This window comes from Nematolebias whitei, chromosome 18, assembly GCF_014905685.2.
Source record: "Nematolebias whitei isolate Nwh7 chromosome 18, NemWhi1, whole genome shotgun sequence".
Classification (NCBI taxonomy): Eukaryota; Metazoa; Chordata; class Actinopteri; order Cyprinodontiformes; family Rivulidae; genus Nematolebias; species Nematolebias whitei.
This window is the reverse complement of record NC_056515.1, coordinates 21,772,703-21,784,892: the sequence shown is the minus strand read 5'-3', so window position 1 is coordinate 21,784,892 and position 12,190 is coordinate 21,772,703. Positions and strand designations below refer to the sequence as shown.

Below are 12,190 nucleotides of genomic sequence, written 5' to 3'. Positions count from 1 at the left end.
TAGACAAAACTGAACATCTGAATAAATTGCAGGAAAAGCTTTTAATTATTTGGATTTTTTTTTATGTGCAGGAAAAACAGCTTTTGATAAATGAACTTCTCTGTGCAGGAGTTTGAGATAATAAGAGGGAAACGACTACAAATCTTATTTATTATTATGATTTTTTAGAGAGTAAATCCTGCGGTGTAAAGCTGAAGCTCCTGCTGGATATCTCCTTCAAACCTTCTCTCATTTGGTTCATGTCGGACAAAGAAAGCAACAACCCGCCTGGTACAAAGGAGGAACTGAAACTGTGCAACAGAGCCAAACGCAGCGCGCTCCATCTACGCGCGCGCTTTGGCTTGACACTTCAGCGCTCCGAGCGCAGAGGAGGAGCCGCAAAGCCTCCACCCCTGTCAACTTTCTTTTGGGTGTGAGGTTTGAAGCTGCCAGAGTCCTAGAAGCATCTTTTGTTGTCAAACGTGTTCCTCCTGCGGATTCGTGTTTTGCTTTGGTTTCCCCTGAAGGATATGGAGGTTTGACTCTGTGCGTAAAAACGGTTCCGTTTGGACAGGATGGACGCGCTCTTTTCCTGGAGGAGCTGATTTGGAGCTCTGAGCTGAAGTCATGAACAGCACAGCAGCTGCGGCGTTCCGTCCCCCCACCATCCCGGTGATTATGTTCATCTTAGGGGTGGTGGGGAACGTGGTGGCCATCGTGGTTCTGCGGCTGTCCCGGAAGGAGCAGAAGGAGACCACCTTCTACACGCTCGTGTGCGGCCTGGCGGTGACGGACCTCCTGGGCACCCTGCTGGTCAGCCCCGTCACCATCGCCACCTACGTGAAGGGCTCGTGGCCCGGAGGGTACTCCCTGTGCCAGTACTCCGGCTTCATCCTGCTCTTCTTCTTCGTGGTGCAGCTCAGCATCGTGTTCACCATGTCCGTGGAGAGGTACCTGGCCATCAACCACGCCTTCTTCTACAACAAGAACATCAACCAGAGGCTGGCCGCGCTCACGCTGCTGGCCGTTTACGCGTCCAACATGGTGTTCTGCGCGCTGCCCATCGTGGGGCTCGGACGCGTCAAGCGCCAGGAGCCCGGCACGTGGTGCTTCATCGACTGGCAGACCAACCACACCACGGGGAGAACCTTTAACCTGGCGTACGCCGGGGTGAACTCGGTGATCGTGCTGGCCACGATCATCTGCAACGTGATGGTGTTCGGAGCGCTGGTCCTGATGCACCGCCGCTTCATCCGCCGCACCTCTCTGGGCACCGACCCGCGGCGCGTCACCGAGCTCCGGCGCAGGCGGAGCTTCAGGCGGCTGGCAGGCGCGGAGATCCAGATGGTGATCGTGCTGATCGCCACCTCGGCCGTGGTGCTCATCTGCTCCATACCTTTGGTGGTAAGTATGAGGGAAACCTTTGTTTTTTTTTTTTTTTTGGGGGGGGGGGGGGTGTTTACGCACCGAATTGACGCTTTTTTATTGGAAGCGCAAATAAATGGAGGAATTAAACAATATAAGAAACACCAAAACAAACAATGATTGATGCAATGGTTTCCTCTCTGAACTCTATGTAATCGTCTGACGTGCTCGCGGTCAGGTGACGAAGGCGCGTGCGGCGGCTCACATTTTCTCTGTGCCCCTTCAGTTTTCACAGAAGAAGAAACCACATTGCTTAGATTCTGTTCACTACAAAGGGCCGGAAATAAAGTACACTTGATCACTTTAAACAGTATTTCCACCTTTCTTTGTGTTCAATGTAGTAATGAATATCTTACCTGTTGTAGATAGCTCTAAGAACAGCCTCATTTTGGAGAATTATACTTTTTACACTAAGCAGTACACTGTGAAAAATAATTGGACTAAATTCTGTTTAATTTTCTTGCTGCTTTGACTCTGTTAATTTATGACATCTGTACTTCTGCTCCCCTGGACGCCATAGATGGCACCCCTCTGCTCCATGAATGAGGGCTGTGGTATCTTGGTGGTTGCATCAGGAAGGTCATCTGGTGTAAAAAAAAACAATTGTCAAGTCTTCATGCAAGTTTGCTCGCTATGGAAAGGAAAACAAAAATTCCAGTATCAAGTTCTAAACACAGAGGCGCCCACTGTAAACTATGATATATCAAAAGGTGCCGTTTAAAATAATTTACTCCATCAGTTTTTTAGATACACTGATGTCATTTCTGAATTGTGGGTTTGCACTCAGTGTAAACAAAGCACTCGGCTGAGTCTGCTGAAATCATGTGGATGATTGAGTCACACGATTAATCAACATTAAACAGGATGTAGTAGGTAAACAAATATATGGTGCGATGGGACAAGCATAGAACCTCAAAGATGTTCATGTGGAAATATAAAAGTGAATTTGCTGACGAATGCAAAACAAACGAGGAAGACTGAAAAAGACAACTGTCAAGAATAAATATCGAGGCTCAAGCAGAGACGTAGGGCGCCATAACGACATCAAACACAGCTTTTACAAAACTATAGTTAAATGTGCACCATTTTGGCATTTTCTTTTCCAACTCTAGTTTTACTCATTGAACGTTTACAACTCAAATCCTACTTTATCTCACATCTGTGATGTGCCTTTAAATTGCCTTGGATTAAGCCAGATGAGGGTTGGCACAGATTATACCTCAACAAGAGTTTGATTGGTCTCATTTGACATTCTCTGTTGCACTTTTGACATAATAATCAAAGATTTCTGAAAAAAAAAGTGATAAAAGTAATTTACATTTAAAATAACATCTTGGGGGCCAGAAAAGATGTCAACGAGGGCCACACTTGGCCCCCAGGCCTTGAGTTTGACCCATATGCTTTATAAAATAGACTTTACATGACCCGCTCCTCTCAGACATACTGGCAAGCTGATAACGGCAGGTCAATTTGTGAAGTTTGCTTTCCTAAAGAAACTCCAGTTGTATCTACAACAGGTGAGATATTTATTGTCTAGAACCATACAGAACACGTCAGAATGGTTGAAATATCCCTTTAGGACCAGGGTGCTTCTCCAGCTGTATTTACTGATTTTTTTCTTTTATCTAAACACTCTTTTCTTAAAGGCCTTTAGGATCATAGTGTTGGTCATTAGAGGTTAATAAAACAGTTTAAACCTGAAGACAGATTTAAATTTAAAGATGCAGATCCCACGTTCAGTTGTTAATATTTTAACAAATGACGTTTTTGGAAGACAAAAGGAATCCAAGACTGTTAAGACTCGTGAGCCATCGTTTTCTGATGACGCATCGGTTTTTATTGGCTCCTTGCCATCTCCGCCCTGCTTTAGTAACACAAAGGTTACTTTAAGAGACTATTTGGCTTTGATCATACCAGTTGGGAGTGACGTAAGAGTTGGAATTTAAAAAAGCACTTTGATTTTAAATGAGGTCACGTCAAGTTTATCACTTCCAAAACGTTTAACCTTTCGTGTTGGAGTATTTAACCAGATGTGTTCTCTTCCGACAGCTGAGGATCTTTGAGAACCAGCTGTTCCTGAACCAGAACAACCAGACTTCAGGCCTGAATAAAGACCTGCTGGCCATCCGCATGGCCTCCATCAACCCCATCCTGGACCCGTGGATCTACATCCTCCTCAGGAAGGCCGTGGTCCTCAAGCTGATGGAGAAGATCAAGTGTTTGTTCTGTAAAATGGGCGGGCGGGGACGGCGAGGAGGGGGGCACTTTCGCTGTGCTGACGGGCCCCCCTCCTCTTTTGTCTCGGGGGACTCCCCGTCGCTGGTGTCCCGGGAGCCACGCGACTGGGTGAGCACCTTGCAGACCGTTCTGTACTCGCCGGACGGGAACTCTCTGGAGCGGGGGTCAGGGGTGGGCTCCAGCCCAGCCCAGACGATACGAGGCTCCCGGGAGGTGACGCTGCCTCTGAGGGAGCTCTCGCAGAGGGACTTGGAGAGCAGGATGCTCCCGGTGGGCTCCAAAGACCCGGCTCTGCACGTGACTTTCACAGACGAGAGCGCAAACATGCAGGAGAAATGCATCTAACCGACCTCAGCATCCTCCGATCCAAACGGTCTCATCAGTTTGATGCTGCGCATGAAATCTGACAGGCGTGTTTCTGATTGTACCCGTCACGCCCCACAATACTCCCCCGCCTCTGAGGCCTCGGGAAGAGGTCACGGAGGAGCTCTTGTGTTGCACTTTTTGAAGATTTTGAAACCACTGCGAGGCTGCCGGCCGGGAACGTTTGTTTTCTGGCGTGTTGACGGTCTGCACGATGATTGTCAAGAATCACTGTTAAAATGTGAACATCGCTAATTTATTTTATCCTCTTCTCTGTGAGAAGGTGTTAGTTGGTCTTATTAGTTCAGAGAGTACCCCCAACACTGAATCTGGAGTTAAACCATGCATTTCATAATAAAAGGCAGCTATACTGTGGCTTTTTACACAACAGACATGAAAGATGTTTTTATTATTGTTGTTCAATAAAATGTATTTGCTCATTTCTGCATGTTGCCTTCAACTAATCAGACTGCATCAGGATGTTAGGGCAGGATATGAAACCAAAGTGTTATTATTTTTTCAAAAGCATTTTCTATTTTTTATTTTTATTTTTTGCTATAAAATGAAAAAAAAAAAACCCACCAACACAGGTTTATATTTACCCACTTGTTTGTGAGCAAACTAATGTACCGAACTCATAAACTAAAAATAAATGATAAATATTTATCAAAATTTACAACTTGTCCTTTTTTTTTAAAGTAAGTCTAACGAGGGCAACACGGTGGATTAGTGGTTAGCACCATTGTCTCACAGCAAGAAGGTCCTGGGTTCAATCCCCAGGTTGGACCTGGGATCTGTTTGTGTGGAGTTTGCATGTGCTCTCAATGGGATTTGCCAAATAAAAAGTTATTAATAATAATAATAACTTAAAGTTGGGTTAGGTGGGTCATGAAATTGGCTTTTTTGAGAAGATCTATAAAAAAATCAATTATTGCTGATCTTAACTGTTGCAAAGAGATGAAAACAGTGGCAATAAATTAATAAAAAGCATTAAATGGTTAAAGAGACTAGTTGTTAAATTGCTTTTTGGAAATGTTCCCATACTTTGACCAACAATGGGGATTTGAAATCTGCAACTTTTATTTTTTGGGTCAAAAGCTGAAAAGTTAGGACAACAGATCTAAAGCATGTGTTGAAATGAACCATCTTAGATATTTGACCAGGACAGAAAAAGAGAAATATTTACGAGCCTGCTCTCATCTGATTAGTATCAGACAGCTTTGTTAATTAAAGGAAATGATTTAAACTTCACTGTGAAGTCAAGACATAAATCCTTCATGATTCTTTTAGAACTTGACGGCATCTCTTGTAGAATGTGCAGCACGTGTTCCCGATCGTATTTCATCTCTTTCCATATCACCTCTGATGACTAAAACACTTTTCAGATGGAACCAGCAGCTCGTTCCACTGCAGATGGTTTCTTCACGACCGAAGGGTTTCATGTCCAACGTGGACACTGTCCAGAGTCTTCCAGGAGCAGTAAAATGTCCATCAGAGAGCTGTGGAATCTGTTAAAGCTCTGAAGTCTTCCCGGAGAAGAAAAACTGATTGACAGACAGCCGAGAGAAGATTTTAACGGCTTAAAAACAATCCTTCTCGGAAGGTTCCACCTTTTCTTCCCTCACCTCATCAGCGTATAACAGGCTGGTTTATAGACCTCCTATAGGTAGCCTGGAAAAACAACCAGACATTAGAGTTTAACTAAACAAGTGAGGGCTATAGCCTAAAGCTAAACATCTAAAACTAAAAACCAACAACTAATGGTTTCAGGATTAAAACACCAATCTGGTCTTATTTACAGCTTATTATTATAAAAGTCCACAAAGATTGGAGGAAACAGTCTTACCAACCACTTTGGGTTTCTCCTCTGCAAAATATGATATAGTTTGTGGTAATCTAATTATAAATGGAGAGGAAACTGCTTAGAATACAGTTAATCAAAGGTAAAGGTGAGCTGAGATAAGATAAGGAAAAGAAAGGAAAAGGTAAAGGGAACTTCATGCATCCAGTAAAATAAGTAAATAAATATATTTTCTCATATCAGTCAGCTTTATTGATGTCAGTTCACATTTCCAGAGGCTCTGCAGTCTGAGGTGCCACAACTTTAAAGGGATGCAGTTTGTTCATGAAGACTTTACACCAACAGTTCATGCTCAGTAATCCATAAATCCAACAATGTTCAGTCAGGTCATCTGGACGGTTTCTTTTTTTTTTTTTTGCCGAGACGTTTCAGCCTTCATCCGAAGTACTTATTCAGTCCGAGAAGCCACAAACAAAGCTGCTCTTTTCCACTATAGGAGTGTGGGACTCCAGTTTGTTTGTGGCTTCTCGGACTGAAGAAGTCCTTCGGATGAAGGCTGAAACGTCTCAGCAACAAAAGAAGCCGTGCAGATGACCTGACTGAACATTGTTGGATAAAGACTTTGCATCAGCATCAAACTGTTCAATCCAAGAGGCGACTGTAAAAACTGTAGGTGGCAACAAGGAAAGTGACTCCAAACGTCTTCTGAGAGCTCAGACTTTTGAGAAGTTCAGTGTTGATCCAACCAACAAAACCAGCCAAGCACCATGAAAGAAAAGAACAAACAAGTCCACAAAGCAACCAAACCAACAAACAACCATCCATTTAATTAAACCAATTAATAACAGATACCAATAAAAGCAATAAAGAATAAAAATGGGCGAACAGTGTTCCATCTTTAACCTTTTTGTTTTTGATCATTTGCTCATCCTGTTTCCTGCCTCTCACCGTAACAAGGATCATTTGAGTCTTTCACGACTGAAACATGAGATGCATTCACCTGCCGCTGGCCTCGAGTCGTTTGCCTCCAACTAATCTGATCTGCAAGATTTGATCGAGAATTTTGTTTTGATTTTGTCGTTCCTGCCCTGTTTTGAAACGATATTTAGTCTAGAGCAGGGGTTGAACGACTACATAGTTTTTAAAGTCGACTTTAACGTGATAAAAGTCGACGCCTACTAGTCGATGACGTCATAGGAAATCAAGACGCTATATTCGCAAATAAATCACAAATAAATGTCATTTATTATTTACAAATAAACAACAACAACCAAACATTGGGTGTATATTTATGCTCCTACCATTTATCATAATGCAAATAAGTCACAGGAAAACCAAAACTATTATTAAGCTGCAAAAGTGAAAGACGTGTTGCATGAAAAAAACAAGGCTAAGACCTTTTTTTTCTTAGATTTATTTAATTTAATCCAGCACCGTGGATTGGGTGGAATGGAACTGAGGGCAGCGGAGCGGGTGGTGGTGGAGCACCTTATTATAATATTATAGTTAATAATGGTCGACGGCCGTGCGCGTCCACTGATGCAATCAAAAGCCCGACACCAACCCGGCCGCCCATCCAGCACGTTATTTTAGCTCCCTCTGTTTTTATTTTTTTAATTCACCACATGGACTGGGTGGACTGGGAACAGCAGGGCGGGCAGTGGCAACTGTGATTAGTCGCCATGAAATATAAAAACTTGTGAGATGTCCTAGAATCGACTAGTCGACACATCCCTTAGTTTAGAGCAGGGGTGCCCAATATGTCGATCATGATCTATCGGTCCTTCCAAAGGAATTATGGGTAGCTGGCATGGCATTAAAAAAATAGACGTCCACCTATTATCCATCCTCACCATGAAATTTGTCACTTGAATGGCACACGGGGCAGCCAGTCTGAAACTGAAGGTTTCTGAATCCAGGTCCCAGCGTGGAGATTTTCAGGGGAGGTGTGAAATGCACTGCAAGTGTGAAGTTGCACATGCAGACTACAGGCGGCTGCAGTGAATTTTGTGCTGCTCACCCTTTTTCAGCTTGTAGGAGCAAAACTAATAAAATCCAGGCTCCAAAGAGACAGTAGCAATAATACATTTAGTTTTCTGCCTCTAGATTGACGCCTTGTTTGCGTTTGCTCGTTACTTGTGTGTTCAGGTGTTTTCTCTTCCTTTTGTTTGCTCATTCTCAGGTTCTCGTCGTGTTTTGCTTCAGTTCCAGTGCCGTGCTCAGGTGGATCTTAATGTTCCATCCATTCAATGGTTTGTTGATCTGTTTTTGACACATTTTATTTCTTGCTGGAGAGCGTCTCTTTCACTGGCTCTTATCTTTACAACTCTCGCGGCACCATAAACATTTGAACAGCTCCACTCATCATAAACACAGACAGGGACTTACTCGTTCATACTCAAATCACCACTTAAACACACACACCTGTCACCAAACATGATAAATGTCACGCCCAGCTAACACACAGACTGGCACCGGTTGTCTTTTCTTAAAACAACAGCTGCGTTTGCAGTGATTCAGGCGCGTTACGGGAAAGAGATCTACTTGCATAATCCAGTTGAGGAATTATTTTCCTGCTCCACTGACTTTGTTCTCAGTGATGATATGCAGATTTGATGAACAGTAACAGAGGGACTGAATTACTCTGACATTCAGAAAACAAAGTGTTTCTGTGTGCAATCGCAGGGAATACACACGGTGTATAAAACCTCGTGTCTCTTCCAGTGCCCAGCGATGCCAACTGGTGATAAAACAGCTTATATTGGGATCAAAGGGGAAACGATGACTCAACACCTGAGGCTGTTGGTACGATACAAGACTATTCCTTTGTGCCTCTGAAAATATTGCATTTCCATTCAAGGAATATAGATCATTTGTCTGTTTGACGTTTATGTTGTATTCTTCTGTGTTTGGTTTGTTTATTTACCTACATGTGTTACCAGCCAGTTCTCCCTCGGTCAGTTTCTGCTCTTGCCCCGCCCACACTCACCTGTCCCACCCCAGTTGTCATTACGCCAGGTGTTTCCACTCCTCAGTTCATCCTCGGTCCAGTGTTGTTGTGCTTTATGTCATGTTCAGATGGTTTTCTTTAACTCGTGGAAGTTGTTGCTGCCACTCCAGCTGTTTTATAATTATTAAAGATGTTGGGGTTTGTTTGAGCTCTTCAGTCAGTCTGCATTTCTGGTTCAGTCCTCTCCAAACCATGACAGCCACTTTGATCTGTAGAAGAGAAAGAAGTGCTTTGCAGAGAGCAGTGAAGGGTGCACAGAAGTCTGTTGGAGTCAGCCTCCCCACCATCACAGACATTTACACCTCCAGATGCAGGAAGAGGGCCACCTGCATCATGAAGGACCCCACTCACCCAGCACACACACTTTTTTCTCCGCTCCCCTCAGGCAGGAGGTTGAGGAGCATTAAGTGTAGAACCACTAGACTGAGGAACAGCTTCTACCCTGAGGCTGTTAGACTCATGAATCTCTAACCAGAATAATCACTGTGAAAAATTACATCATGCTGCCGATCTGTTTCATGTTGTGTTCATTCGTGCTCATGCTCACACATGTTCATGCTGCTGTTCAGTGTATTGATTTTACACTATTAGTGCTTGGTGTATATTTAGTTAATGTTTTTCTTAGTTCATATCTTAGATCTTATTACTGTTTTTCTTTTAAAATGTATACTTTTGTTAGATGGAACTGGGACCCTGTGTTCACAATTTTGTTCCACCACATGTACTACATGTGGTGCGAAGGACAAAGAACCTTGAAGAATTATCTTGAAGAACTATTCTCCTGGCAAGGACCAATGCAGACAAGTTCCTGTTTTTTGTTTTCTACATTAATCTTATAATCTAGCTGTTTTTGCTACTTTTTTTGGCATCTTATTTTAGTTTGTTAAAAAAAAAACTGTACGCCTTTTTATAATTGTCTATTGTTGTCGCTGTTGTCCATTGTTGTCATCATTCTTTGTTGAAATCAGGTCTCTTGTAAATGAGTCCTCGAGGCTCAATGAGATTAATCTGTCTAAATAAAGGTTGAATTAATTGAATGTTTCTAAAGCATTCACAGCATTGAGTTCAATTTTGGTTTCTTACATTTTCTGGAATCTTTTGTGTGTTATTCCAACAACTTGTAGATCAAAATGTTCGGCTCATCCAGGACAGTCCTGCTGTGACTTTTGGCATTTGTGAAGTTTTTAACTTTTTGAAATCTTTAGCTTTTTTCAGCCATGTTTTTCTTCATTGACATGAATAGAGCTCTCGTCTTGGAGCTGTTTGAAACAGTTTACTGCTCATTTTAGCTGTTGTTTTGGTTCAGCTTGTTTCTGCTATTTTCATCTTTCTCCAGTTTCTTTCTGCTTTTTAAGCTAGTTTCAGCAGAATTCTGCTAACTTAAGCTACTTTTGGTTAATTTCAACATTTTTCTGCTTTCTCAGATACATTTCAGCTATTTTTCCTGCTAATTTTATATTTCTGGCTACTTTTCAGCTAATTTCACAGTGGTCCACATTCTTTATCCCTATTTTGTTTTTTGGCGCTCTTTCAGCCTTTTGTGCTAAATTCAGCTTTTTTACACTTTCTTTTTCAGCTACTCAGCTAATTTTCTGCTAATCTTAGCCGTTTTCTGTTTAATTAAGCTTACCTGCTCAACTCCCCGGACCGACAACATCAAAATGTGGATGGAACCGTGGAGCACCCACGCCCTTGAGCAAGGCTGTTAATCCCCACCATCTGCTCCCCCAGGTGTTCTAGATATCAGCTCTCTGCTCCACAGAGAGGGCTGTGGTAGCTCGGTGGTCTGTGGTTGCTTCAGGAAGGACATCCGGCAAAAAAATAATTGCCATAACCTCAAGCGAGTTAGTTCGCTGTGACGTCATTCCCTTCAGCTTTTTAAATTTTGCTTATTTCATCTTTTTTCACCTTCTTTCAGATATATATTATATATATTTATCTAATATCTTTAATATATTTATATATTATATATATATATATAATTTGAGCTTTTTGTGCTACTTTTAGCTTTTACTACTTTTAAGCTATGGGTGTATTTCAAGTAAGCTTTAGCTTGCTCAGCAGCTTTCAGCAAAGTCCTTCATCAACAACCATTTCCACTCCATAATTGCAGGGAATGCTCTTTCTCTAGTTAAGAACTAATATCTTACCTGTTTTAGATGGATGTTTGAACGACCTCAGTTTAGAGAAATCAAGTTTGGGGAAAAAAGGGCCAACACGACAAATAGTTGTTTCTAACTTTTCCACATGAATCTCCCCTTCAGCAAGCCGAGGATATCGATTTAAACTAGGAGCACAAAACCTCCCAGAAATTAAAAATGTTCAAGCTTTCTGCAGCAAAACGTTGAAACGCTCACGATTACAAAGTGGCACAAGGTTCAGTGTTAGAGAGGCTGCAGCTTTCTTCACAGATGGATCTTTGCCATTAGAAGTCTGAAGTCTCTCCCTTACAGACCATGTGACCATGTAACCCTCTCTGCTGCGGGACGTTTGAGGTAACCTCGGCCGTTGATATCACTCCATCTTTAAACGGTCGCACATCGCTGTCAAAATCTCGTCAGCTGTGACGTCACCATCCAGGACTCCAAAGACTCGTCTGTGCACAAACAACCAAAATAAAAGATGTTTGTTGCGTCGCGTCCACATTAGATGACTTCAGCCCCGAAGAACTTCCTGGACCAAAACATTTGAGTCATGCAGCCTCCAAAAGCACAGCTGTTCAGGGCATGCCTTGAACTACACACAGAAAGAGGACAAGCTACCTGGATAAACTCATGATGAGGACAGAGTTTACTGTAAATACTGAGCTGTTCGCTCTCTCGTGTTATTTATTCATTAAATTGTTTGTGCAGCTTTTGCACCGAGTAAAATTTTCTTAAAGTAAAACTGAAGTGAAACGAACATATTGCACTGTTTTCAAAAACAAGTGTACCAACTTTAATTAAACTATTTAAAAGTAAATCATCACATTCTATTCAGAAACAGCTGCAGATGGCTCTTTGAAAGACAAGCTAACAGCGAGTTCGAGTGAGTCCACGTCTAAAGTGGCCTGGTTTCGTCTGACAGCAGCTTCAGTCAGTTCCTGCAGCATCTACTGCGTTTTATATAATAAATATTTACACTGATGTCAGAGTCACATGGTTGTTACACAGAGTTCTGATTTTAAGAGGGAAATAGCAGCAGCTAGCTGTAGCACTTCCAATGTAGCTTGGAGTTAAAAAAAAAAAAAAAGTCTCCTGAGATAACTGATTAAAAAAGATAGTGATGTAAAGTTGTTTATAAATTAGCATTTGCTTGAACAGTGATGGAATATTTTAGACTAAATGTTATCTTACTGGTTTTTAGGGATGCACAATATCAATTTTTGCCGATAT

At 42.2% G+C, this 12,190-nt stretch overlaps 2 protein-coding genes across 2 annotated transcripts in view; one reads left to right on the top strand and one right to left on the bottom strand.

Moving 5' to 3' along the window:
- Window positions 1–496: 496 nt before the first annotated feature.
- LOC119424738 (prostaglandin E2 receptor EP4 subtype) lies at window positions 497–4,107 on the top strand. The gene is made up of 2 exons (XM_037692236.1): window positions 497–1,383; window positions 3,454–4,107. Exons 1-2 carry the CDS (start codon window positions 607–609, stop codon window positions 3,985–3,987), a joined length of 1,311 nt encoding a protein of 436 aa, XP_037548164.1. The 5' UTR covers window positions 497–606; the 3' UTR covers window positions 3,988–4,107.
- ttc33 (tetratricopeptide repeat domain 33) overlaps window positions 1,872–12,190 on the bottom strand; it is a 30,659-nt gene continuing 20,340 nt past the window's right edge. Inside the window, exon 5 of the mRNA XM_037692238.1 lies at window positions 1,872–1,988. Coding sequence (XP_037548166.1) covers window positions 1,887–1,988 — 102 coding nt within the window. The 3' untranslated portion in view covers window positions 1,872–1,886. The remainder of the gene's footprint in view (window positions 1,989–12,190) is intronic.